General features: G+C 42.6%; 2 protein-coding genes across 2 annotated transcripts in view; both read left to right on the top strand.

Moving 5' to 3' along the window:
* The first annotated feature begins 516 nt into the window (after positions 1-516).
* On the top strand, positions 517-15063 carry LOC145347074 (chymotrypsin-like elastase family member 2A). Its single transcript, XM_080194982.1, has 8 exons — positions 517-550; positions 724-800; positions 2300-2409; positions 4872-4997; positions 9154-9290; positions 11351-11496; positions 13133-13282; positions 14989-15063. Exons 1-8 carry the CDS (start codon positions 517-519, stop codon positions 15013-15015), a joined length of 807 nt encoding a protein of 268 aa, XP_080051108.1. The 3' UTR covers positions 15016-15063.
* Positions 15064-19485: 4422 nt separating this feature from the next.
* ptpn23a (protein tyrosine phosphatase, non-receptor type 23, a) overlaps positions 19486-26230 on the top strand; it is a 95900-nt gene continuing 89155 nt past the window's right edge. The window contains exon 1 of the mRNA XM_080194530.1: positions 19486-19588. Within this exon, the coding sequence (XP_080050656.1) occupies positions 19505-19588 (84 nt within the window). The 5' untranslated portion in view covers positions 19486-19504. The remainder of the gene's footprint in view (positions 19589-26230) is intronic.

Genomic DNA, 26230 nt, shown 5'->3' with positions numbered 1-26230 from the left:
CTAAAATGTCTACAATTTTTTCTCACAACAACTCACTTGTCCCATATGCAGTTTAGAATAATATCCAGATCAATGTATATTAGTGATAGCAAGTGCTATAGACTGAGCATTGAATTATCATATTAACGACATTACTTGCATTTGATTTAAACTTCAGTAGCTTTTTTTTCGGTGTCGCTGATGCCCTTTGGATCTCAGGTGGCTAGCTTTGTGAGCAGGGTTAAGTTGGTGTCTGCCCGTCTGTCACATGCAGTAACATAGTGGAATGGGATGTTGCAGTGTTGTGGGTGAATGGTCAGCAATCCTGACAGGCAAGTCATTTATTCATTGATGATTTCCAATTGGCCTGGTCAGTTTCACAAACAATTTGGCACACAGCCTCCTGATAAAATATTGTTCTTTGAATGGTCATTAGTGTGTTTTTTGGCACAGAGTTTATCTTGCGAGGCATGCCAAAATGTATATAAATATGTTCTGAGATTTTGCTTGACAGCTGAGTTCATTTAGGATTTCAGCATGTTGCAGTACCTGCTCTTGACTCTCTGCCTCGGTAAAGATTGACCATGACTCCAAGTTCTTTGCTTCTACTCATCAGCCAGCTTAGCATCCACTGATTGAAATAAATTAAAAGAAATGGCTAGTCTTAAAGTAGTCTTTATCTTGTGCATTGTTTGTTAATGAATTTCTGTTTTGTTTCTTGTGTTTTTCTTCTCGATGTGATAGGGGCTGTCGCTGCAAGTCCATTCTCAGGACGTGTTGTTGCTGGAGAGGAAGCAAGGCCACACAGCTGGCCATGGCAGGTAAAAAGACCTCACTGGCCACACAGCTCCAGCAAGTCACAAAGCAGCAGCTCTGAAGTTTGAGATTGCTATTCATTGTGATATACTACAGATATTATAGGGGCGGCATGGTGACACAGTGGTTAGCACTGCTGCCTCACTGTGCCAGGGACCTGGGTTCGATTCCCAGCTTGGGTCACTGTCCGTGTGAAGTTTGTCCATGTCTGTGTGGATTTCCTCCAGGTGCTCTGGTATCCTCCCACATTGACCTGAACAGGCGCTGGACTATGGCGACTAGGGGAAGTTCATAGTAACTTCATTGCAATGTTAATACTTGTGACTAATATATAAGCTTAAAATTTATCGCTAGAATATTAATCCAGAAACTCAGCTCATGCTCTGGGGACCCGGGTTCGAATCCTGCCAATAAAATTCAATAAAAAATATCTGGAATTAAGAATCTACTGATGACGATGAAACCATTGTTGATTGTCGAAAAAACCCACCTGGTTTTTGGGCTGGATTTCCCCAGCACCAGGAAAATAGTAGGAAGCTACGTCAGAACAGCTCCCCCCTCCAAGAGATTTTTCCAGAGCTGGAGCTGGGAATCGAATCAGCTGCTCACTTCACGCAGGCACGCCACAAATTAATCAAAGTAAGGACAAAATGCCACGGATGCTGGAAATCTGAAATAAAGACAGAAAATGCTGGAAGCACTCAGCAGATCAGGCAGTATTGGTGGAGAAAGAAGCAGCATTACCATTTCAGCTTGATTACCTTGCTCCAGAACTAGTCAGAAAGATCATTAACTGAAATGTGAACTCTCTTTCTCCCTCCAGAGATACCACTAGATCTGTTGAATATTTGCCACATTTTCTGTTTCTAATTTAGAATTGCCTTTTCTCAGTTTCCCATATCCACATTTGTTTTGCTTTTTTTTTGTTTCGTTATGATGGCCAACACTATTGCATCAAATGCCATTTCTATACTTCACAGCAGCCATTCTTCTAAAGTAAAGTTTATTTATTAGTTACAAGTAGGCTTACATTAATACTGCAATGAAGTTACTGTGAAAATTCCCCTAGTCGCCATACTGCGGCACCTGTTCGGATGCACTGAGGGAGAATTTAGCATGGCCAGTGCACCTAACCAGCACATCTTTCAGACTGTGGGAGGAAACCGAAGCACCTGGAGGAAACCCACACAGGCATGAGGAGAACATGCAGATTCCGCACAGACAGTGACCCAAGCTGGGAATTGAACCCGGATCCCTGGTGCTGTGAGGCAGCAGTGCTAACCACTATGCCACCGTGCTGCCCTGTCTCAGGCCTCATGTTTGGGGGGGGTACATTTCTGATGCTTATTGAGGGCATGTGCACTTTTGCCCTCCATATTGGATGTTCAAAGCATTTTTTGCACTGATAAATGGGAAAGATGGCATCAGGTTTTTGAACCTTTGAGTTGATTTTGCGCCTGTAAAAATAATAATACAATGCTTGTGGTTTTATTTTGGCTCTTAGGCTTCTTTGCAGTTTGCTTATGACTTCGATCCTGATTTCTTCCAACATATGTGCGGTGGATCCCTAATTTCTCCAAACTGGGTCATGACTGCTGCTCATTGCATCGTTACGTAAGTGTATTGATTAGGGACACGTGCTTTGAATGAGCGCTCATACTGAGGGCACTTTCTTACAGATATGTAAAATTGAATTATAACCAATATGACACATTAGATATACATAGAAACATATGAATCACTAGACAAATATCAGCCAAACTCCATCAAAATTGCCTTCTATTACTCTAGTGGTTGCATGATACAAGGATAATGAAGCAATTGACCCACCATGGTGCAAAAAAAATCAAGTGGTGTAAAGCTGTGGAACCATCGATCCAAAGCCAGTTCCCTCTCAGGATCGTTACATTTTTGAATGGTCCTATCATATACTAAGCTGACCTTTCTCTTCACCCTCTCTGTAACTGCAACATTATATCCTGCACCCAATCCTTTTCCTTTTCCCCTATGAATGGGATGTTTTGCTAATATAACGCACAAGAAACAATACTTTTCACTGTATCCCAGTACAAGAGCAGCATGGTGACACGGTGGTTAGCACTGCTGACTCACAGCGCCAGGGCCCTGGCTTTGAATTCCGGCTTGAGTTGCTGTCTGTGTGGAGTTTGCACATTTTCCGTGTGTCTGTGTGGGTTTCCTCTGGGTGCTCTGGTTTCCTCCCACAGTCCAAAAATTTGCGGGTTAGGTGGATTGGCTACGCTAAATTGCCCCTTAGTGTCGGGGGCGCTAGCTAGGGATAATGCATGGAGTTATGGGGATAGGGCCTGAGTAGGATTGTGGTCGGTGCAGAGTCGATGGGCCTAATGGCCTCCTTCTGCACTGTAGGATTCTATGATGTGACAATAAATCAAATCATCATGTCATATTTCAAACTACTCATAAATATTTTCACAAAATGTTATTTTCTGAAATAAATCTAACTGATCTGCATTTTAACCAATATTACCTGTTTCCACCATCCGCTCCTCCTAGTGTGTTAGTTCAATAGGTTGCCCACTCACTCATTGAAACAGTTAGTTCTGAACTTTGTTTCCTTTGAGCACATGCTGTACTACTGTTCTTATCAAGGTGAAATAACTTGCCATGGATTACATTATCTGGAATAATCATTGTAAGACTAAGAATAATTTTTTATATGTTATACACATATTTATCACACTCGCAGTTACGTTTTTAGACCATGGTTTTGGCCACAACCTACAAATGCTGGCAAGTTGTGTTGTTGATATGGCTTCTCTGCCCTTTAAAGTCTCTTTCCACTTATTTGTGCATGTAACAGCAGTCCCTCTAGCAAGTGTCATTCTCCTCCAGCATTGGTGGGATTCCTCTTCACAGTGGCTAAACCAACAGGAACTTATCCTGTCTCCCAAATAAAGCTGCACTCAGCAAATTCTGTTGGGGTAAGGGTAGTGTTTGAGAAGTAAGCAGAAGTCCCACCTCCCTATTCCATCTCAAAGAGTTGACTACCCTGCACATTCTTCTGCAATTCAGTGTGGGTTTTTATTCCCTTCTGATGAGACGATAAATCCAAGACCTGGTCTGCCCCCTAAGATAGACATAAAAAATCCTATAGGATTATTTAAAAGAAGAAGCAAGAAATTTTCCTGACTGTACACCCAATCAATATCTCTAAAATCTGGTCACTATCATATTACTGTTCGTGTTAGCTGTGCCTATACACTGACTGCCGCTGCATTGGACTATTATTTAATTGGTAAAAAATTGCAGCATGCTGACCAAAGGGACCTGGGTGTCCTTGTGCAAGAATCACAAGCAAGTAATTAAGAAAGCAAATGGAATTTTGTTCTTCATTGCTTGAGGGATAGCGTTCAAAAACAGCAAAGTTATGTTGCAGCTGTATGAGGTGCTGGTGAGGCCCCACCTGGAGTACTGTGTACAGTTTTGGTCTCCTTCCTTGAGAAGGTGGCAGAGGAGATTCATTAGGTTGATTCTGGAGTTGAGAGGGTTGGCTTATGAGAAGAGACTGAGTAGACTGGGACTATACTCACTGGAATTCAAAAGAGTGAGGGGAGATCTTATAGAAACATATAAGATTATGAAGGGAATAGATAAGATGGAAGCAGGGAAGATGTTTCCACTGGAAGATGAAACTAGAACTAGGGGGCATGGCCTCAAAATAAGGGGGAGCAGATTTAGGATGAGTTGAGGAGAAACCTCTTCACCCAAAGGATTGTGGATCTGTGAAATTCTCTGCTCAGTGAAGCAGTTGAGGTTACCTCATTGAATGTTTTTAAGGCAAGGAAAGATAAATTTTTGAACAGTAAAGGAATTAAGAGCGGGCAGATAAGTGGAGCTGAGTCCACAAAAAGATCAGCCATGATCTTATTGAACGGATGAACAGGCTCGAGAGGCCAGATGGCCCACTCCTGCTCCTAGATCTTATGTTCTTACGTTCCTATGTTACAAAAGTAACTATACTCAAAAAGTCCTTAATCAGCTGTAATGTGCTTTGGAATGTCCCAAGGTTGTGATTTTTTCATTCTTTTTTCTTTCAGCATCCCAGGAAGATATGCTGTGGTTCTTGGAGAGCACAATCTGCAGAAGAAAGGCAATGAATATTTGATACATGTTGGCTTGATCATCACTCATCCTAGATTTAATCCAGTTGCCCTTGAAAATGGGTAATTCAGACCTACATTTTAAAACTTACCAGTTTTATCAACACATAACTTATTTTAATCAATTTTCTCCAATATAACTTCCTTTTTAAAATCATTCTCCAGTGTAATGATGGTGATTGCTGATGACTTTTGCCCCTTTATTCCTAAAATTCTTGAAATGCACCATTATATTGTTTCTTCCTCATTCCTGCATCTTCCTTGTGTTGAAATCAAGACTCAACTCTGTTCAAATTACTCTTTCCCAGGATCTTAAAAAAGTGGACCACTTACCCCCTTCTCTTTCTTTCCTCTTAAATTCTGCAGGCCTTGCTTTCAATGCCTAGATTCACGAAATCCGCTGCTTAATGTTTTGGCTCAGGGGAGACCACTTTTGTTTCTGATCCAAAAGATTATGGTACCAGCTGCACTTAAGCACACATTTCAGGCTGGTGCTTCAGTGTAGCAGTAGAAAAATGCTGCCTTTTGAATGAGATATTAAATTCTGGCCAGAATCTTTTTGAAGCAATTTCCAGCTGGAGACCTGGCAAGACACCCACACTGCCTCTTTGCTGGAAGGCCCATTGAACCACATGTTAATCAGTCAGTGGTGAAGCCAGCTTTCCTCTAGAATCAAGTCCCAATGGTGAAAGTTTTGCCTAATAAGAGCTATCAGCTGATCAGAGTCTGGCAACGCTTGTGCTTGGCAGCACCATGGCGGAGGTTGCGGCTGTCCCAGAATTGTGGAGTGACCCATGACAAAGGTAGGTGATTTAAAAGGTGGGGTGTTTGACACCATGAGGGATGTGGGCAGATGTGTGGACTCGGAAGCAAGGACAGGATATGACTCTGTATCCTTTTGAGAATACGAAGACAAACATTGCTTTCAGTTTGGACTAAACTAATTTCTATACAAGTTTGACATAACCTCTGCTTTTTAATTCTAGTACTCTTGCAATGAGTCCTTGTGCTTTATTTGCTTTTCCCATAGTCTTTCTATCCACCAATTTCAGTGATTTGTATATCTGTACACCCTTTACTTTTCCACCCTTTTAGATATTTATTTTTCAAGGAACATGTCTTCCTGTGTTTTGTCTCAGCCCTCCTCTGTATTGTTGTCAGACTTTTTACTGTGTTAACTTCAATCTCCCAATGTAGGGTTGTCGACAAATTTTTTAATTGCACTTCTTCAGTCCAAATACAAATCAATTATGTAAATGCTGGTCCCATTACACACCCTTGTGGATCACCACTTCCCACCTTTGCCTGATGCATAACTATCTTTAATCCCTACTCTCTGCTTTCTCCTAGTAGCTAACTTGCTATCCATTTTATTCCTTGTCCCAGATTACACATGCTTTCAAATTAGTCATGAACCTTCAATCAAAGGCCTTTTGAAACTCCACATATATTGGACAAAATTTTCCAACCTCTGGATCATCAATCATATGAGAAGATCTCGATGCACTGACTCTGTGAGAATTTCCCAGGAAGGGAAGTTTGAACTTCTGATGGCTAATTCCTCTGCTCCCCAGGACCCTGTAAAAATGTCTCCAGCTCTGAGTTTGAATCAGAGAATTCAGATAGTTCTGACTTATTTACTCGAAGAGTTACCAGGAAATGTTCAAGAAAAAAACCCCAGTCTACTCCTAGGTAACTGATGCCCCCTTGCCCCCCTCCTCCAACCCCCATTACTTTCCCAGCACCCTCCAACTACCCCCTGACCCAACCTAATTAGCTCCCACCTCCTGAACCCCCTGATCCTTTAACACCCTCCTCATCCACTGATTCCGTACCAACCCCCCCGACCTGACCTGACAAGCCCCCACCACCCAACTAGCCTCTGATCCCCCAACTCCTCTTGAAACTCTGACACTTCCAAAATGGCCTGATTACTCCTTTGACCCACCTGCTCACTCAGCAACATACTCACCTCATCATCTGCTACACTACCTATCTGCTACCCTGCAACTCCACCAAATCTGTCTCGAAACTGTACACCCATCAGATTATTCCAAACAGCTATCATGGAGTAAAATGGTTAATCTTAAAATCTGTACTGTTTATATTGAAACTTTGTTACTTGTTCTGGGAAGTGAACACACTGGCAAAGCAGTAAGAACTCCCTTATCAGCACTGTGGGTCTACCTATTCAAAACCTATGCAAAGATTCAAGGAGGCAGCTCACTACCATTTTCTGAAGGGCAATTAGGAATGGCTAATAGATGTTGGCCCATCCAGCAACACCTACTTTCTGTGAAAAAAAAATTGAAGATTTAACTACAAAAGGTCACTGAGCAAGATAAGCGTTCATGGAGTTGGGGTAATGTATTAGCATGGGTAGAGGATTGCTTAATGGACAGTAAGCAGAGAGTGGGCATAAAAGGGCCATTTTGAAACAGGTAGACTCTGACTATGGAGTGCCACAAGGGTAAGTGCTGGGGCCTCAACTATTTATAATCTATATTTGTGGCAGAGAATAATGTGAGTAAGTTTGCTGATGATACAAAGTTAGGTGGAAAGGTAAGCTTTGCGAAGGGCTCCTAGAGGGTTGGAAGTGACATAGGTATGTCAAGAGAGTGGGAAAAAAGAAGGCAGATAGACTGTGTTCTGGGGAAATATGAAGTTGCACATTCTGATGTGGTCACTGAATAGATGTTTGTTGTTTTCAAAACTAAACAACAAAATGAGGGGATTTAATTTTTTGGGGCCTGAAGTTTGTTTGAGTATGAATCATAGAATCCCTACAGTACAGAAGGAGGCCATTCAGCCCATCAAGTCTACATTGACTCTCTGAAAAAACATTCCACCTCCAGACCTACCCCATAACCTACGCATTTACCCCACTAATCCCCCTAACCTACACATCTTGGGATACTAAGGTGCAATTTAGCATGGCCAATCCACCTAATCTGCACATCTTTGGAGTTTGGGAGGAAGCCAGGGCACCGAAGGAAATCCACACAGACATGGGGAGAACTTGCAAATTCCACAGAGTCCCAAGCCTGGAATCAAACCAGGGTCTCTGATGATATGAGACAGCAGTGCTAATCACAATGCCACTGTATGGTGAATGGTTGTGTTTTTGAGTGACAGCACTATTACTTTGTTAGAGGTGTACTTTTTCCATATTATTTTGGAGGAAGAACACAAAGAGACAATACAAAATAAAAGGTACAATTCTAAAGAGGCGCAAGGGATAAGAGAACAGGATGTTTAAATTAATGAAGGTAACAGGACAGATTGAAAGAATTTCAAACAGGTTAATGAAGCATCAGCATCCTGAGCTTTATTAATCAGGGCTTAGAGTATAAAAAGTAGGAAGCTGCGCATAGATCACTGGTTCAGCCTCAATTAGAGTATTGTGTCCAGGTCTGGTGCCATATTTTAAGAAGAATGTGAAGACGTTGGACAGAATGCGAAAGAGATTCGTGAGAATGGACCCAGAAATGAGGAATATTAGTTATATAGATAAATTGACAAAGTTGAAACTGTTTTCCTTGGAGAATAAAAGGTTGAGAGGGGATTTGATAGAGGTATTCAAAATTATGGGCGTCAAGACAGAGCAGACAGCAAGAAACTGTTCCCATTGGTGGGAGGATTGAAAACAAGATGGTTTAGATTTATAGTAATTAGCAAAAGAAGCATTGGTAACATTTTTCCACAGAGTGTGGTTAAGATCTGGAATGCACTGCCTGAGAACGTGGTCCAGGCAGATTTAATTAAGGCCTTCAACTATTACTTGTAAAGGAAGAATGTGCAGGGCTACAGGGAGAAGGTGGGGAGTAGCATTAGGTGAATTACTCCTTTGAAGAAACAACAAGAGATATGATGGGCCAAATGGCTTCCTTTGTACTGTGATATAGTCGGGATGGGCAGAGGTGATCAGGAAGTCTGGAAATAAACTGGCTTATGTTTCCAGAGCCCTATTACAAAACTCCAACCCTAAAACTCAGAAAGACTCCATTGGCTTCAAAGCTCCACCTAATCAGTCATGATTTTTATTAGGACTAACCAAATAATACTCAACCAAAGAGAACTTTGACTTATTTTGTTTCGTCGCTCTTAGTCCAGGGATTCTGAGGTTATTTGCAGCTGTTCCTGAGGTCAGCTAACTCAAATGATTTGGGTTTTTTAAAAATCTGATCCATGCATTTCCCTTCTACCCTGTGATTTTTAGGAATGACATTGCCCTACTTCGACTGAAGGAGCCTGCTCATGCCACGCCTGATGTAGCGACAGCAACCTTACCACTCTTCAATCAGATCCTACCCAACGGCTATCCATGTTACATCACTGGATGGGGATTAACACAACGTAAGTCCATAACAAAGGCCCATTAATATAAGGGAGGTGCTAGCAGATCAAATAAAGAAGGTAGGGGTAATTTCTTCAGATGAAGTTTTTTTAAAAGTTAAAGTTTATTTATTAACACTGCAATGAAGTAATTGCGAAATTCCCTAGTCACCACCTGTTCGGGTCAATGCACCTAACCAGCACATCTTTCAGACTGTGGGAGGAAATCAGAGCACCTGGAGGAAACCCACACAGACTCGGAGAGAACGTGCAAACACCACACAGATAGCGACCCAAGCTGGGAATCGAACCTGTGTCCATGGCACTTTGAGACAGCAGTGCTAACTACTGTGCCAAACAGTGTGAATATGAAAGTCTATGCCACAGGAAATACCAGTGCATTTAAGGGGAGGCTTGAGGCGAAAGGGATAGATGAATAAGGGAGGCAGGGCAGGCAGAGGCCATTAGCCTGGGATGAAGTTATTATGAAGAGAATAAACCGGCTTAGACCAGTTGAGCCAAACCTATTTCTATACTGCACATTCTATGCAATGTCATGAAAAAGTTCTATGTATTCTGCACTACGGGACTGAGCTCAGGAGTAGGTGGGGAGGTGACCAGGTGGGCATCTGCCTTTTTTATACGTCACTCCCTACCCAAAACACGCTTGGCAGGGGCTTGTAAAATACAGTCTAATGTTTGTGAAATAGTAAACTTAGGCCCCATGCACTCAAAGATGGTGTGGGGTGTGCAGGCTGACAAAGAGTAACCTGTTTCTAGATGGCTCAGGAACATAAGATCCAAAGAACTAAGAGCAGGAGTAGGCCATCTGGCCCCTCGAGCTTCCTCCACAATTCAATAAGATTATGGCTGATCTTTTTGTGGACTCAGTTCCACTTACCCGCTTGCTCATCATAACCTTTAGTTCCTTTACTGCTCAAAAATCTATCTATCTTTGCCTTAAAAACATTCAACGAAGTAGCTTCAACTGCTTCACTGGGCCAGGAATTCCACAGATTCACAACCCTTTGGGTGAAAAAGTTCCTCCTCAACTCAGTCCTAATCTGCTCCCCCTTATTTTGAGACTATGCCTCCTAGTTCTAGTTTCACTTGTCAGTGGAAACAACCTCCCTGATTCTATCTTATCAATTGCCTTCATTATTCTACAAGATCCCCACTCCTCATTTTTCTAAATTCCAATGAGTATAGTCCCAGTCTACTCAGTCTCTCCTCATAAGTCAACCCTCTCAACTCCAGAATCAACCTAGGACTGAGTGACAGAGCGCACATGATCTCCAGTTTGGAGGAGGCCCAGAGAAAGAGGGATGTCCTTTGTTCAAAGAGGTGGACAAATCCCATTTGATCTCCTGTCACTCTGTTCTACTGCAGCAGGAGCGTCAGATCCTTTCTGAAGATGGCAGCTTCCATTAAATGTGAGTTAAATGCCATTTCAGTTGAGGACTCCACCTTGATCAACTCAGAGGTGCTTTAGTGACTAAAATCAGAGAAAACCTCACTCCTGATTTAAGTAAAACTAAAGGGTTGTAATCTGTGGAATTCATTATCCCAAAGTACGGTGGATGCTGGGACAGTTTAAGGAGGTGTTAGACCGATTTTTAATTGGTAATGGGTTGAAGAGTTATGGGGAGAAGATAGGAAGATGGGGATTAGGACATATCAGCCTTGATTGAATCGCAGTGGACTTGATGGGCCAAATGGGCCAATTTTGCTCCTCTATCTTATGAACTTGTGAACTCAAGTGAATTTGCAGCAAGACATTTTACCACCAGATGTCACTATATTCTTCATTATATCTAAAGTATGCCAGAGACATTTCAGGGCACATTAAGATAGTAGTGCATTAGGACAGCAGACACTAGCTCACGTTTACCACTGAGCATGTGCCATTCTACAACATAATGGCTCAAAAGAAAAAGGGAATCATGGCACAATACTCAGCTTCACCACTGGACCACCAAACTGGAATTGTTGGTCTGGTGGGAACATCAGCGTCATACAATTTGAAAAACAATCAAAACAATTTGTTAAATAATCCAAGTATATTCTGTTGGCTCTTTCAGCTTTTGGTGTTCCTTCTCCCACTCTGCAGCAAGCTCTGCTCCCAGTGGTGGACTACGCTACATGCACATCGCCATACTGGTGGTCAGGCATGGTCACCGAAAACATGATCTGTGCTGGAGGTAATGGTGTGGTGGGTGGATGTCAGGTAATGGTCTCCGTTAATCTATATTGTCATCATAATGCAGTCTCTGTATTTATTCTACGTGAATAGGTGCAGTCTAGTGTGTCCTTGTATCGGTACAGGAAGGGTTAGCACCATAGATTGATAGGACACATTTCTGTGTCCATGATGATCCATTTGTTTGATTTTATTGCATTTGGACAGCATTGTCCGCTTGCTCAACAAGTTGGTTTAGGAAGGTCTGCTTTTAACAATGGTGGAATATACTTAAATGTCCATATGATTTATCCATCTCACCCAAGTGAAGTTGTCCAGGGGAGGGGAAAAACAACTAAACCCTAAAAGGGGAAGGTTTCCATTTAGCAGTGGTGGAAGAAGGATGGTAGTGCATTAGATGAACAGCAAACTCAGGACAGAAGTTGACCCAGAGGATGAATCATTGTCACTCTTATTTCACCACTGCCAGAGGTACCTCAGTGTGTTTTCCCAGAGGAGGAAGAAGAATAATAGAAGAGTGTTCTGGCCTCAAACAATGTCACTGAAATGGGTTATCTGATCATTACCGTTTGTTCATTATTCCCACGCCCACATGGCCTGCTGCATTTTGTACATTGAGACAGTGAATGCACTGTAAACAGGATTATTTGGCTGTGAGGCATTTTGCAGAGGTCATGAAAGTTCGCCTTCTTCATAAACTATTTGTTCAGCTTTTAACAGTCAGTTTGAATGTGATCGGAGTGGGCCATCTGTCTGGCCTGCCTCATTGGGAAACAGCCTGCATTAAATTTAAATAAGAAGGATGCACACTGTCAATGGGGCTTCGAAGTAGGATGATAGGAGACAAGTTTGCATCGACTCAACACCCACAGAAAGGCAAGGTACCCTGTACAAAAGTCAAATCAAAACCAGTCACTTTCCAGGAAGCTGATCACAGCAGCACTGGCAGAGGAACTCACTCTTCAGGCTATCCTTTCAGAAGGGAAGAGATAACAGCAATAGAATAACAAAAGAATTTATCAAAATGATTAAAATTTCAAGAAATAAAGTGCAAAATAGATGCAATTTGTTAGAGTTCTTGATGTCAGAGTATTAATGTCAGATATAAAATATGAAGTGGATTGATGCACTATAACTAACCCCCTACCAAAAAAAAACACTTCATTCGCTCTATTATGAAATTTCCTTAATCTTTTGTAGGACATAAATAGAAGGCCCACCCCACAGCCTTTATATTCAACCTAGGAAATCTGTGATAAAATACTTCAAGCATTGTTCCATATAAATTAGCCTTACCAAACATAATTCCAGAAGGGACTGATTGCCTCCCTGTTTATTGCAATGAATCAGCCCATTGCTTCAGAAAGTAGATAGATGAAAATCTGACTGGGAGGCTCTAGGGATTTATATGGACAGAGAAGCCCAAACATTCCGTATGCCACAAAGGTCACCAGCATGTTATCTGCAGGGCGGCAACAAGGCTGAATTTTGGAGTCATGAGGACATAGGAGCAACCTGGGTATTTTCTTAACTGCCTTTATGGTTCCTTATAAATTTTCCTCAGGAAGTTAGAGAGAAGAATAGAGCTGACAAAGCGATTAATGTCCATTGAAGGAGTGAATCAAATGGTCTCATCTCAGTCTATGCACTTTCTTGTTCACAGGGAGATTCTGGTGGCCCCCTGAACTGTCAGGATGATGCTGGAATGTGGGTCGTCCATGGTATTGTAAGCTTTGGACCCATTTCCTGTGTTGTAGAGAAACAACCTACAGTCTTTACCAGGGTGTCAGCATATGCTGACTGGATTTATCAGGTAGGCTCTTCAATTTATTTTACGTGATTAAAAGTTACTAAACTAAAACATTAACCCTGCTCCTCTCCCCAAAGATGCTGCCTGACCCATTGGGTATTTTCAGCATTTGCTGCATATAGTTGAGATTTTCAGCATCCATTTTGCTTCTTTGTTTTCATTACCTGTTCCTTTGTAGACCACAGACTGAAATGTCTTCTGATTCATAGAATCACAGAATCCCTACAGTACAGAAAAAGGCCATTCGGCCCATTGTGTCTGCACTGAACACAATCCCACCCAGGCTCTATTCCCGCAATCCCAACACATTTTACCTTGCTAATCCCCCTGACACTAATGGACAACTTAGCCAATCAACCTAACCTGCACTTCTTTCAGACTGTGGGAGGAAGCCAGAGCATCCGGAGGAAACCCACACAGACATGGGGAGAATGTGTAAACTCCACACAGACAGTGGTCTGAGGCCAGAATTGAACCTGGGAGCCTGGCACTGCGAGGCATCAATGCTAACCACTGCGCCATGCCGAAATTCAAGAACTAAAAGTTACTTAAGCTTCTATTGAGCTTCGCATATAAAGGGAAACATCACAGAGCTCTTTACAACGCAGAGTAGAATGGCAGGAACCAAATGATGAAAAACATAAGGGAACACAGGAGAGAGGTCAATAAGATGGGTCATTGGTGAACTTTAGGAGGACTGGAGATGGTCAGGCAAATTGATTTTAGGACAGAATTCTAAAGGACAAATGGCCTACTCCTGCTCCCATTTCCGATGTTCACAAGCATGATCACGGAAAGGTCTGTCTCCAGAATGAAATGTTGGAAACATTAATGAAGTGATATAGAAGTGGATAGCACCTGGACAGGCTGAAGAAGATCGGTCAGAAAAGGAGTGAAGAAAGCCTTGAAGGAATTTTGGAAAGGACCTTTTGTAATAAGTAACTGAAGAATCCACCTAGTAGGAAGATATTATAAGTTTGTTTTACTTAAATAAGTGGAAGTGATGTAATGTATCAAATTCATAATAAGCTAGTCCAGATGGTTGGATCCTGAGTGCACTCCTGTGATGCACCTTGGAACCCTTTATTGCAAGTAAATGCAAATGCAAGTTGTTGTTGGTTTGAGGAGGCGTTGGCCTCATGATATATCGCTAGACTATTAATCCAGAAACTCGGCAAATGTTCTGAGAACCTGGGCTCCAATCCTGCCATGGTAGGATTGGCATTTGAATTCAATAAAAGAAATCTGGAATTAAAAGTCTAATGATGACCATGAAAGCATTGTTGATTGTCAGAAAATCCCATCTGGTTCACTAATGTCCTTGAGGGAAGGAAATCTGCTGTCCTTACCTGGTCTGGCCTACATGTGACTCCAGAGCCACAGCAATGTGGTTCAGTCTCAAACACCCCCACAGGCAACTAAGAATGAGATATAAATGCTGGCCAGGCAGTGATGCCTATGTCCCATGAATGAATTTAAAAAATGTTATCACGGTTGAGTCAGTTGTGTCCTCGTTAAACATCAATGGAGCTGCTTTCTAAACAAAGGTAATGTTAGCCCTGAATGAATTTTGCTTTTCTCTTCACAACAGCCTTGGTAATTGTAGCATTTTGAATGCAATCCTGACGGAGAGCAGGTAACTCAGTACGGACCAGGAATACAATCAAGTAGTCGCAATAAATAATTCTATATTTGTTCCCTTTTTTCAGACCATGGAACAAAATGGTGGCATGTAAGATGATTCCTACATATTATCCATGGAGCGATGTCAATGAGAAACACTTGCCTGCTGTTTTAACCTGAACCTGTCAATAAAAATAGGTTTGTCTGATTTCACCTGCACTCGTTTCAGTTTTCCTTTGCCACCATAGGACTAGCTTTCATGATAATAAACAAAGTTTGAAAACGTATAACATTCAGGATACAGCAATGCTCTGTAGGGAAGTTAGTTTCTCACAAGTCCCCGGGACCTGATGAAATGTATCCCAGGACGTTGTAGGAGGCTAAGGAGATAATTGCAGGTTCCCCAGCAGAGATATTTGAAATGTTGACAGCCACAAATGAGGTGCCTGAAGAGTGGAGGGTGGCAAATGTGCCTCTGTTTAAAAAGGAAAAGCCAGGGAACTACAGACCAGTGAGCCTAATGTGTGTAGTATTTATGTTGTTAGAAGGTGTTCTCTGAGACACGATCTACAGGCATTTAGAGAGGCAAGGACCGATTAGGAACACCCAGCATGGCTTTATGAGTGGAAAATCATGTCTCACGAATTTCATTGAGTATTTTGAAGGGGTAACCGAGAAGATAGATGTGGGCAGTGCAGTCAATGTTGTCTACATGGACTTTAACAAGGTACCGAATGGTAGGTTGTTGCATAGAGTTATATCACACAGGATCCAAAGTGAGATAGCCAATTGGATACAAAATTGGTTTGATGACAGAAGACACAGGCTAGTTGTGGGGGGTTGTTTCTCAAAGTGGAGGCCTATGATCATCAGTGTGCCTCAGGGATCAGTGCTGGATTCACTGTTATTTGTCATTTATATAATGATCTGTTTGAAAATTTAGGAGGCATGGTTAGTAAGTTTGTAGATGACACCAAGATTGGTGGCATAGTGGACAGTGAAGAAGGTTATTTAGGATTGCAATGGGATCTTGATCAATTGGACCAGTGGGCTGATGAATGGTAGATGGAATTTAATTTAGATAAATGTGAGGTGATGCATTTTGATAGATCAAATCGGGATAGGACCTATTCAGTTAACGGGAGGGCGTTGGGGAGAGTTGTGGAACAAAGAGATTTAGGAATACAGGTTCCTAGCCCCTTGAAAGTGGAGTCACAGGTGGACAGAGTGGTGAAGAAGGCATTCGGCATACTTAGTTTCATTGTTGAGAACATTGAATACAGGAGTTGGGACGTCTTGTTGAAGTTGTATAAGACATTATTAGTACGGCCATACTTGGAATACTGTGTACAGTATTATAGCAAGGATATTATTAAATTAGAAAGAACGTAAAAGCGTTTTACTAGGATGATACCGGGATTTGATTGTTTGAGTTATAAGGAGAGGCCAGATAAACTGGCACTTTTTTCACTGGAGCGTAAGAGGCTGAGGGGTGATCTTTTGGAGCTCTATAAAATAATGAGGGCCTAGATAAAGTGGATAGTCAATATCTTTTCCCTAAGGTAAGGGAGTCTAAAACTAGAAGGCATAGGTTTAAGGTGAGAGGGAAGAGGTACAAAAGGGTCCAGAGGAACATTTCTTTCATTCAAAGGGTGGTGAATGTCTGGAATGAGTTACCAGAGGCAGTAGTAGACGGGGGTACAGTTTTGTCTTCTAAGAAGCATTTAGACAGTTATATGCGTTAGATGGCTAGAGAGGGATATGGGCCAAATGTGGGCAATTGGAACTAGCTCAATGGTAAAAACTGGACAGCGTGCACAAGTTGGACTGAAGGGTCAGTCTTCATGATATAAACCTCTATGACTCTGTAAGTGCTGTGGCATCCGTGCCCCAGTAGCAGGATAAATTACAGACATAGGTCACCATGATAAATTGTACATTTCCTCCTGACACCAGCTGCACAAAGCTAATGCAGTGCAGAATGCAATATAAACATAGGTCCTTTTATATGCCTGCTTCAGTATCACACAGCACTACTTTACCCATTAAACAGAGGAAATCACACTACTGGCTGCCAGCAAAGCCCCCACCTCTGCAACAGGCAGCTTATCTTTCCACTGTCATGTTTGGATCAGGACATTACAATAGCAATATTAATTTTGAGAAGTTCCCAAACCAGCATTAAACATCTGAAGAATGCTTGGGTGTAATTCTCCCAACCCGCCTATGGCAGGCACGAAAGAATCTGGAGCCAAAAAGTTGGAAGCCCATCAACATATTACACTGCAATTCACCCAATGGTGGGTCGGTCATCCTGCTGGCTGGTAGATTGAACACTATTTGCATTAAAACAGCTGCTGACCTGTGATCCATCGGGGCCTCTAATCTTGTGACATGACAGCAGGAAATCACGTTGGCATCATTCCCAATTTTTAAAGAGTGTGTGCACAAGATGGCCATCAGTTTGTCAGATACTCGAGGTGAGTGCAACAAAGCTTTCTGCCACAGTGCTGTGCTCTGCAGGCTGCTGCCAGGACAGACTGGTTCCCGCCTCCATCTCTATGTCAGGCTGCTCTTCGTGGACCGCACCGTGCTGCTGGGCCCATGCACCCTCCGACGAATCTGTCTAGTTCAGTACTGTGTTTGGGATTGGGAAGTACAGGGATCTCCTCCCTTCTTTTCTCCCGCCACCATCACCAACCCCTGTGCCACACACCAGTGCCTTTATGAACAGGATTATCCTGCGGGACTCATGCAGCCACCACAAAAAAGGAAGGAAGTTTGATTGGGAGTGGAGTGTGAGGTGAGGAGGGAGAAGACAAGGTAGGCATGTAGAAGGAGGGGCTAGGTTGACAGCATACAATGGCATGAAGAGGGGCAAGGAGGTGGATGAAAATGTTGAACAGTGGAAAGCAGAGGGAAGGAAGTTGGATCCCAACAATGCATGAAAAACTCACAAACAAGGTGGCCAGAGGGTGGGGGTATTGGACTAGGGCTTCTTGATACCACAGTCAGTCAAATGCTGCCTTGATAACAAAGGCAATGACTCCCACCTCACCCCTGGTGTTCAGCTCTTTTCTCCATGCTTGAACCAAGACTATAATCAGGTCAGGAGCTGAGTGACCCTGGCGCTACCTGAACTGTGTGCCTGTAAGCAGATTATTGTTGAGTAAGTGCCACTTGACAGAACTGTTGGTGAACCCTTTCATCATTTTACTGATGATCAAGAATAGATTGATGGGGCAGTAATTGGCCAGGTTTGATTTGTCCTGTTCCTTTTGTACAATGCATACCTGGGCAATTTTCCACATCATTGGTGGATGCCAGTGTTGTAGGTGTACTGGAACTGCTTGGCTCGTGGTGCAGCAAGCTCTGGAGCGCAAGTCATCATGACTATTGCCAGTGTATTGTTTAGGCCCATGCAGTATTCAAGTCATCATCATAAGGTCAGAAGTGGGAATTTTAACTGATGATTGCACAATGTTCAGCACCATTCATGACTCATCAGCAACTGAAGTAGTCTGTCTCTGTATGTGGCAATATCTGGACAACATTCAGTCTTGCGCTGAGAGTATTTGCACCATACAAACGGCATGCAATGACCATCTCTAACAAGAGAGAATCTAATCAGCTCCTCTTCACATTTAATGGCATTACCATTGTTGAATCCCCCACTACCAACATCCTGGATTTTACCAGTTGAAGAATCCTGCTTCAGACACTATGAAGTAGGCTTCGTAATCTGGAGTATATTGACAACTGGTATTTATTGACAGCTCAGGACTATGTTCATATTTACAGTCAAGGGTACAGATATGGAGCTAACTCGATTCAACAGCCTAATTCAACTGCGTCCATCTCCTGGCTGACCCTGGTTCTGGGTCATGTATATCCTTACATCAATGTGTGAGCAGGACTGTATTCAGTCCTACATTAATTCCCAAAGCCACCTACAAGGCACAAGTCACGAGCGTGATAGAATACACTCCGCTTGTCTGGATGAATTCAACTCCAACAACTGTCGAGAAGCTACAGATCATCCAAGACAAAGCAGCCCACTCGATTCTCGCTCCATCCACCACCTTAAAAATTCACTCCCTCGACCACCCCCGCACAGTGGCAACATAGTGGTACCATGTAAAAAAATGCACTGTGGCAGCTCACCAAGAATCCTTCAAAAGCACCTTCCAAATTTGCAATCTCTACCACCTGAAAAAAAAGGACAGCCAATGCATGGGAACACCACCACCTGCAAGTTACCCTCCAAGTCAGGCACCCATCCTAACTTGGAACTATTTTGTTGTTCCTTCACTGTCACTGGGTCAAAGTCTTGGAACTCCCTTTGTAAAAGCATTGTATGTCTACCTGCAACACAAGGACTGCAGTTATGATTTTTTCCTAATGATTTGTGAATAACATGACTCAGTGTCAAAGGTAAAATGTTGTCATTGTAACAATGCTCTTTCCCTGGTGTGGTGGTGAAGAGACCCCCAACAATCAGTGCGCTAAACTACAACTCCCAAAATGCCCGGCGGCATCCGGATGATGTCACATCCGCCGCGGGGTGCCCGACATCCGGCTGGTCCTGGTCGCCTTCTCAACATGGAGGCTGTGCCGCGGATGCCGATGATCTGGCTCGACTTGAAGGAAGCTGGGGAGTTTCCTTTCGCTAGTGCCGTCCGACAGGTAAGTGACCAGAACAGGACAAGCGCGGCGCGGCAAGAACACACTCGGTGTCCTCCGTCCCAGTCGCATTATTTTGGACACTCCTGAGGCCGGGGAGTTCGGGGCGGCTCGGAGGGAGGAGGCTTGTGTCACTCGGGCCTCACTGTTTGTGCTGAATGACTCCCAACAACCTGATTCAGGCCCTGCGCCCCGCTGTTGCTCTCCTTCAGCACAACCCCTGATATTTTACAACCAATCAGATATATCCCACCCTTCACACATTGTTTAAAGTTTTTTTTTTGGGGGGGTTTATTTTATAAACTGATTTACTGTACCCTCTTGATTGTCTCATCATTGACTTTACCCCTTTTCTGGCAACTACCTGACGCTGAACCAGCCTGTTGGTAACCTTGGGGTGTTATTCTTGACCCGAGATAGGCGCCTTCACACCATCACACTATGGCTAATCTGTTAACTGAGGGTCAGCTGCTAGCACACTGAGTCATATGGGTGTTGGTTCAAATCCCACCCCAGGTCTTGAACAGAAAAATCAAGGCTGACACTCCAGTGCAGTACTAAGGGAGGCATAGTCTTTTGGTTGTGACATTAAACTGAGGCTCTGTCTATCCTTTCTGGATTTAATAGACCCTTTGTTTTAATTCTTTCAGTGGATGTAGGCATCATTGTCAAGGTCAATATTTGTTGCCCATCCAGAACTGCTTTGGATAAACAATGATGAACCAACTTTTAGAACAGTTACAGTCCATGTGGTGTCGACACATTTACATTGCTATTGGGGAGGGACTTCTAGAATTTCCAGAAAAGGATGCAGCGAAGGAGTGACAATATAGTTCCAAGTTAAGATTATGTGTGTAACTTGGAGGTGAACCTGCACGTGCATGCCCATGCATCTGCTACCCATGTCCTCCTTGGTGGTAGAGATTTGAGTTTGGAAGGTGCTGCTGAAGGAGCTTTTAGTAGCTAAGTGCAACTTGTATGTAAAACACACTGCTGTCATTGTACACTGGTGTTGAAATGAGTGAATGTTTAAGTTGGATGCTTTATTCTGTGTGGTGTTGAGCTTCTTGACTGTTGTTGGAGTTGTACTCATCCAGGCAAGTGGAGAGTATGCCAAACACTTATATCATGTGGACGGTGGACAGGTTTTGGACTGTAAGGAGGTGAGTTACACACCTCAGAATTACCAGTCTGACCTGCTTTTGTAGCCACTGGTTCAGTTTCTTGTTGATTGTAGCCACCAGGATGTTGATACTGAGGATTCGGTGATAGTAATGCCATTGAATGTCAAAGTGTGATAGTTAGATTCTCTCTGGGATGGGCATTGCCTGGCACCTCAGTGGTGCTAATTTACTTGCCACTTAGCCCAAGCCTGGATATTGTCCCAGTCTTGCTGCCTGTGGACATGGACTACTTTGGTATATGAGGAGTTGTGATTGGTGCCGATCATTGCACGATCATAAGCGAACATCTCCACTTCTCACCTTATGATGAAGGAAGGCCATTGAAGAAGCAGTTGAAGATGGGCCTTGGACACAGCCCTGAGGGTCTCCTGCAGTGATGTCCTGGGACTGATCATGGCATATAAGACTCTTGCATTTTTTCAGTGCCAAAATGCGTTTTTAGTTATGTGCTTTGTATGTAAGTCCTCTGTTCTGTTAAGCAATTTCCTCAGTCTATCTCAGTAATTCCAGTTTCAAAAGCATCATTGTTTTAAAAATGTTGAAATTCACTTTAATTGTGTGAATTCAGTGATATCATGGGGAAACATCACTGACATTACAGTTGCATGAAACAAAGATAATCTAAAACTTTAAAGGGAATCATTTATGAAACCTTATTGAGAATTTACAAAAGAAATTACATTTTCTATACTGGTTGTTGACATTTTTCTTATTGTTTTATGTGATCTATATAAAAAGAAATCAGTGGACAAGATTGATAAGAACATAAGAAATAGGAGCAGGAGTAGGCCACCTAGCCCCTCGAGCCTGCTCCACCATTCAATAAGATCATGGCTGATCTGAAAGTGGGTTCAGTTCCACTTACCCACTCGCTCCCCATAACTCTTAATTCCCTTATTGGTTAAAAATCTATCTATCTGTGACTTAAACACATTTAATGAGGTAGCCCCTACTGCTTCATTGGGCAGAGAATTCCAAAGATTCACTACCCTCTGGGAGAAGAAGTTCCTCCTCAACTCTGTTCTAAATTGACTCCCCTGTATTTTGAGGCTGTGCCCTCTAGTTCTTGTTTCCATTGTAATTGGAAATAGTCTCTCTGCTTCTACCCATCTAGCCCCTTCATTACCTTATACGTCGCTATAAGACCTCCTCTCAACTTTCTAAACTCCAATGAGTACAGGCCCAGTCTACTCAATCTCTCCTCATAAGCTAACCCCTCCATCTCCGGAATCAACCTGGTGAACTTTCTCAGTACCCCCTCTAAAGCTAATACATCCTCTCTTAAATAAGGGGACCAAATTTGTACACAGTACTCTAGTTGCGGCCTCACCTTGTACAGTTGGAGCACAACCTCCCTGCTTTTATACTCCATCTCTCGCGATAAAGGCCAATGTTCCATTTACCTTCTTGATTACCTGCTGCACCGGCAGACTGAGTTTTTTGCGATTCATGCACAAGGACCCCCCAGGTCCCTCTGCACAGTAGCATGTTGTAATTTTTCACTGTTTAAATAATAGTCCATTTTATTATTATCCCTTTCAAAGTGGATAACCTCACACTTGCCAACGTTACACTCCATCTGCCAGATCCTTGCCCACTCACTTAACCTATCCAAATCTCTCTGCAGACTTTGTGTCCTCCACGCAATTTGCTTTCCCACTCATCTTTGTGTCATTTGCAAACTTTGTTACCCTACACTCGGTCCCTTCTTCTAGACCGTCTATGTATATGGTAAATAGTTGATGCCCCAGCACCGATCCCTGCAGCACGCCACTAGTCGCTGATTGCCAACTGGAAAAGCACCCATTTATTCTGATTCTCTGCTTTCTGTTAGATAGCCAATCCTCAATCCACGCTAACGCTTTACCCCCAACTCCGAGTACCTTTATCTTATGCAGCAACTTTTTGTGAGGCACCTTATGGAAAGACTTCTGGAAATCTAAATACACCACAGTCACCGGTTCCCCTCTGTCAACTGCATTTGTTATATCCTCATAAAATTCCAGTAAATTAGTCAAACATGACTTTCCCTTCATGAATCCATGCTGTGCCTGCTTGATTGAACCATTCTTTTCCAGGTGTCCTGCTATTTCTTCCTTAATGATAGATGCCAGCATTTTCCCAACTAGGGATGTTAAGCTAACCAGCCTTTAATTACCTGCCTTTTGTCTACCTCCTTTTTTAAACAGTGGCATTTCATTAGCCGTTTTCCAAACAGCTGGCAGTTCCCCCAGAGTCCAGCGAATTTTGATAAATTACAATTAATGCATTTGCTATTACTTCTGCCGTTTCTTTTAGTACCCTGGGATGCATTCCATCTGGACCATAATGGTCCTCTATGTTGCTTTTCTATTGATAAATTGTAATAGAGAAGAAAGAGAGAGCTTGAATTTTATCATAGAATTTAATATTTTTTGGTTCATTTCTTGTTGCCTTTGCTAGGTGCAGATAGACGGGCAGACAGTAATTTATTTTCTTTCTGCACAAATATCTATTGCAAGGCAGTAGAAGAAACTGGATTTAGCAAATAAAATTTTGAGAATATTCCCCCCCCTCCACCGCCTCACAAAAAGTGGAGTTTTGTTTTGCCCTTTTTCCACATGTGTACAATTTTTCAGTGCCTCCCAATGGAGATGAATCCCAGTATTTGCATTCCTTTTGCTATTTAGCTGGATACATTTTATACTCAGCGTATTGACCACTATTTTTGGAAGGAATGTTTTTGAAGCTTTGATGGTTGCAGCAATGTGATGAAGGATGGGGAGTCCTCCCTGGTATCCTGGTGAATGTTTATTCCTTGATCAACATCACATTGTCATTGTGGGAGTTTGCTGTGTGCAAATTGGCTGCCTGGTTTCCCACACTGCATCACGTCTACACTTTAAAAGCACTTAATTGATTATGAATGCTTTGTGAAGTCCTATGTTTATGAAAGACATTGTTACTGTAATTTTTCAAATTTTGGCTGTTAAGCATCCCTGATTTTAATTGCTTCACACTGTTGGCCATGCCTACAGCTATCAAGGCTTCAGCTTCTGGAATCCTCTCCCTAAATCTCTCTGCCTCACTAGCTTGCTTTCCTTCTTTAAGATGTTTCTGAAAACTATTGACCAAGCTTTTGTTCATATAAACATAAATATAAAAGTAGGGAGGTCTTGCTGCAGCTGTATAGGGCATTCGTGAGGCCGCAGCTGGAGTACTGTGTGCAGTTTTGGGCGCCGCACCTGCGCAAGGATATTTTGGCCCTGGAGGGAGTGCAGAGGAGGTTTACTAGGCTGATACCGGAGTTGAGGGGATTGAGCTATGAGGAGAGGCTGAATAAACTAGGCTTGTACTCGTTAGAGTTTAGAAGAATGAGGGGCGATCTCATTGAGACGTATAAGATGATGAATGGGATGGATAGGATAGAGGTGGAGAGACTCTTCCCGCTCAAAAAAGACAGTAGGACTAGGGGGCACAGCCTCAAGATAAAGGGGAGGCGGTTTAGAACGGAGTTGAGGAGGAACTTCTTCACTCAAAGGGTGGTGAATCTCTGGAATTCTCTGCCCGTTGAAGTGGTGGAGGCTGCCTCGCTAAATATTTTTAAGAAGCGGGTTGATGGGTTCTTGATAAGAGAGGGGATTAAGGGTTATGGGGAGAGGGCGGGAAAGTGGAACTGAGCCACAACAGATCAGCCATGATCTTATTGAATGGCGGGGCAGGCTCGAAGGGCTAGATGGCCTACTCCTGCTCCTATTTCTTATGTTCTTATGTTCATCCATTGAACATTGTCTTGTGTGGCTTGGTGTCAAATGTTTTGATAATTGTGGTGACTTGAGACAACAAATAAGATAGCCAAATGCTTTGTTTAAAAGAAGGAACTCCCTTATATAAATAAGTAATGAGGTTCAGCATAGAAATATAAAAAAAAGGCAAGAGTAGGCCTTTCAAGCCTACTCTGCCACTTATTATGATCTTGGCTGAACATCAAATTCAATATCCTGATCCTGCCATTCCCCAATGTCACTTGATGCCTTTAGCCCCAAGAGCTATATTAATTTCTTCTTGAAATTACACAACATTTTGGCCTCAACTTCCACAGGTTCACCACCTTCTAGGTGAAGAAATTTCTCCTCGCCTCAGTTCTAAAAGGTTTAATCCTTATGCTCAAATTATGACCCCTAGTTCTGGACACTCCCTCCCCCCGCCCCAGCGATTCTTTTTGAATCTACTCTGTCTAATCCTGTTAGAATTTTATAAATTTCTATGAGATCCCCTCTCTCTTTTAAACGCTAATGAATGTAATCCTAATCGATTTGGTCTTTCATATGACAGACTTGCTATCCCACAAATCAGTCTGGTAAACCTTTGTTGTACTCCCTTTATAGTAACGACTTCCATCCTCAGATAAGGACACCAAAGCTGCACACAATACTCCAAGTATGGTGTCATCAGTGCCCTATACAATTGCAGTAAAACATCCCTATTCCTATACTCAAATCTTTTTGCTATGAAGGCCAACATAGCATTTGCCTTCCATACTGCCTGCTGTACCTGCATGCTTATTTTCAGTAACTGATGCATGAGGACACCAAGCTCTTGCTGAGTATCCACTTGGGCTTCAATATACACCCATTCGAATAATAATCTGCCTTCGTATTATTGCTACCGAAGTGGATAATCTCACATTTATCCATATTATACTATAACTGCCATGCATATGCCCACACACTCAGCCTGTCCACATCACTCTGAAGCATCTCTGCATCCTCCTCACAGCTCTCTCTTCCACCCAACTTTGTGCCATCTGCACATTTGGAGATAATACATTTAGTTCCCTCTTCCAAATCATTAATATATAATCCGAGCAGTTGGAGTCCTAGTACAGATCCCTGTGATATCTCACTAGTCACTATCTGCCAATTGGAAAAAGACCCATTATGCCAACTCTTGCTCCCTGTCTGCTAGTCAGTTTTCTATTCACCTCGAGACTACCCACAATCGCACGTGCTTTAACCTTACATACTAGTCTGCAATGTGAGAACTGTTCGAAAGTCTTCTGAAAGTCTAAATAAACCACATGCAGTAGTTCTCCTTGGTCAATTCTACTAGTTATATCCTCAAAGAACTTCAATAGATTCATTAAGCATGATTTCCCTTTTGTAAATCCATGCTGACTTTGTCTCATTATATCACTGCTTTCCAAATGCTGAGTTATGGAATCCCTGATAATGGACTTTAGCAACTTTTTCAGACCTGATGTTCTCTCTACCTCCCTTTTTGAATAGCAGGCTTACATTAGCAAAAACAGTATCTCAGCAGAACAGTAATAACAGCATTAACTATGAAAACAGGAATACCAGTAAGACAAGTGTTGCTTATAGGTTACTCTTTTGCAGACTGATACACCCACACATGCTCAGAACCCTCAACAGATGCCAGCAAAACAATTGCATAGGAGAAAAGGCTTATACGAACACTC

Source organism: Carcharhinus amblyrhynchos, chromosome 8 (genome assembly GCF_965287045.1).
Source record: "Carcharhinus amblyrhynchos chromosome 8, sCarAmb.v2.hapA, whole genome shotgun sequence".
NCBI classification, from domain to species: Eukaryota; Metazoa; Chordata; class Chondrichthyes; order Carcharhiniformes; family Carcharhinidae; genus Carcharhinus; species Carcharhinus amblyrhynchos.
Note: the sequence above shows the minus strand (reverse complement) of the source record. Positions and strands in the feature narration are given on the sequence as shown.

Coding starts and splice junctions, on each gene's coding strand:
- LOC145347074 (XM_080194982.1), top strand. CDS start 517: ATGTTGCAGTACCTGCTCTTGACTCTCTGCCTCG. Junction 2,410..4,871: donor GCTGCTCATTGCATCGTTAC/GTAAGTGTATTG, acceptor TTTTTCTTTCAG/CATCCCAGGAAGATATGCTG. Junction 11,497..13,132: donor GTGTGGTGGGTGGATGTCAG/GTAATGGTCTCC, acceptor TCTTGTTCACAG/GGAGATTCTGGTGGCCCCCT.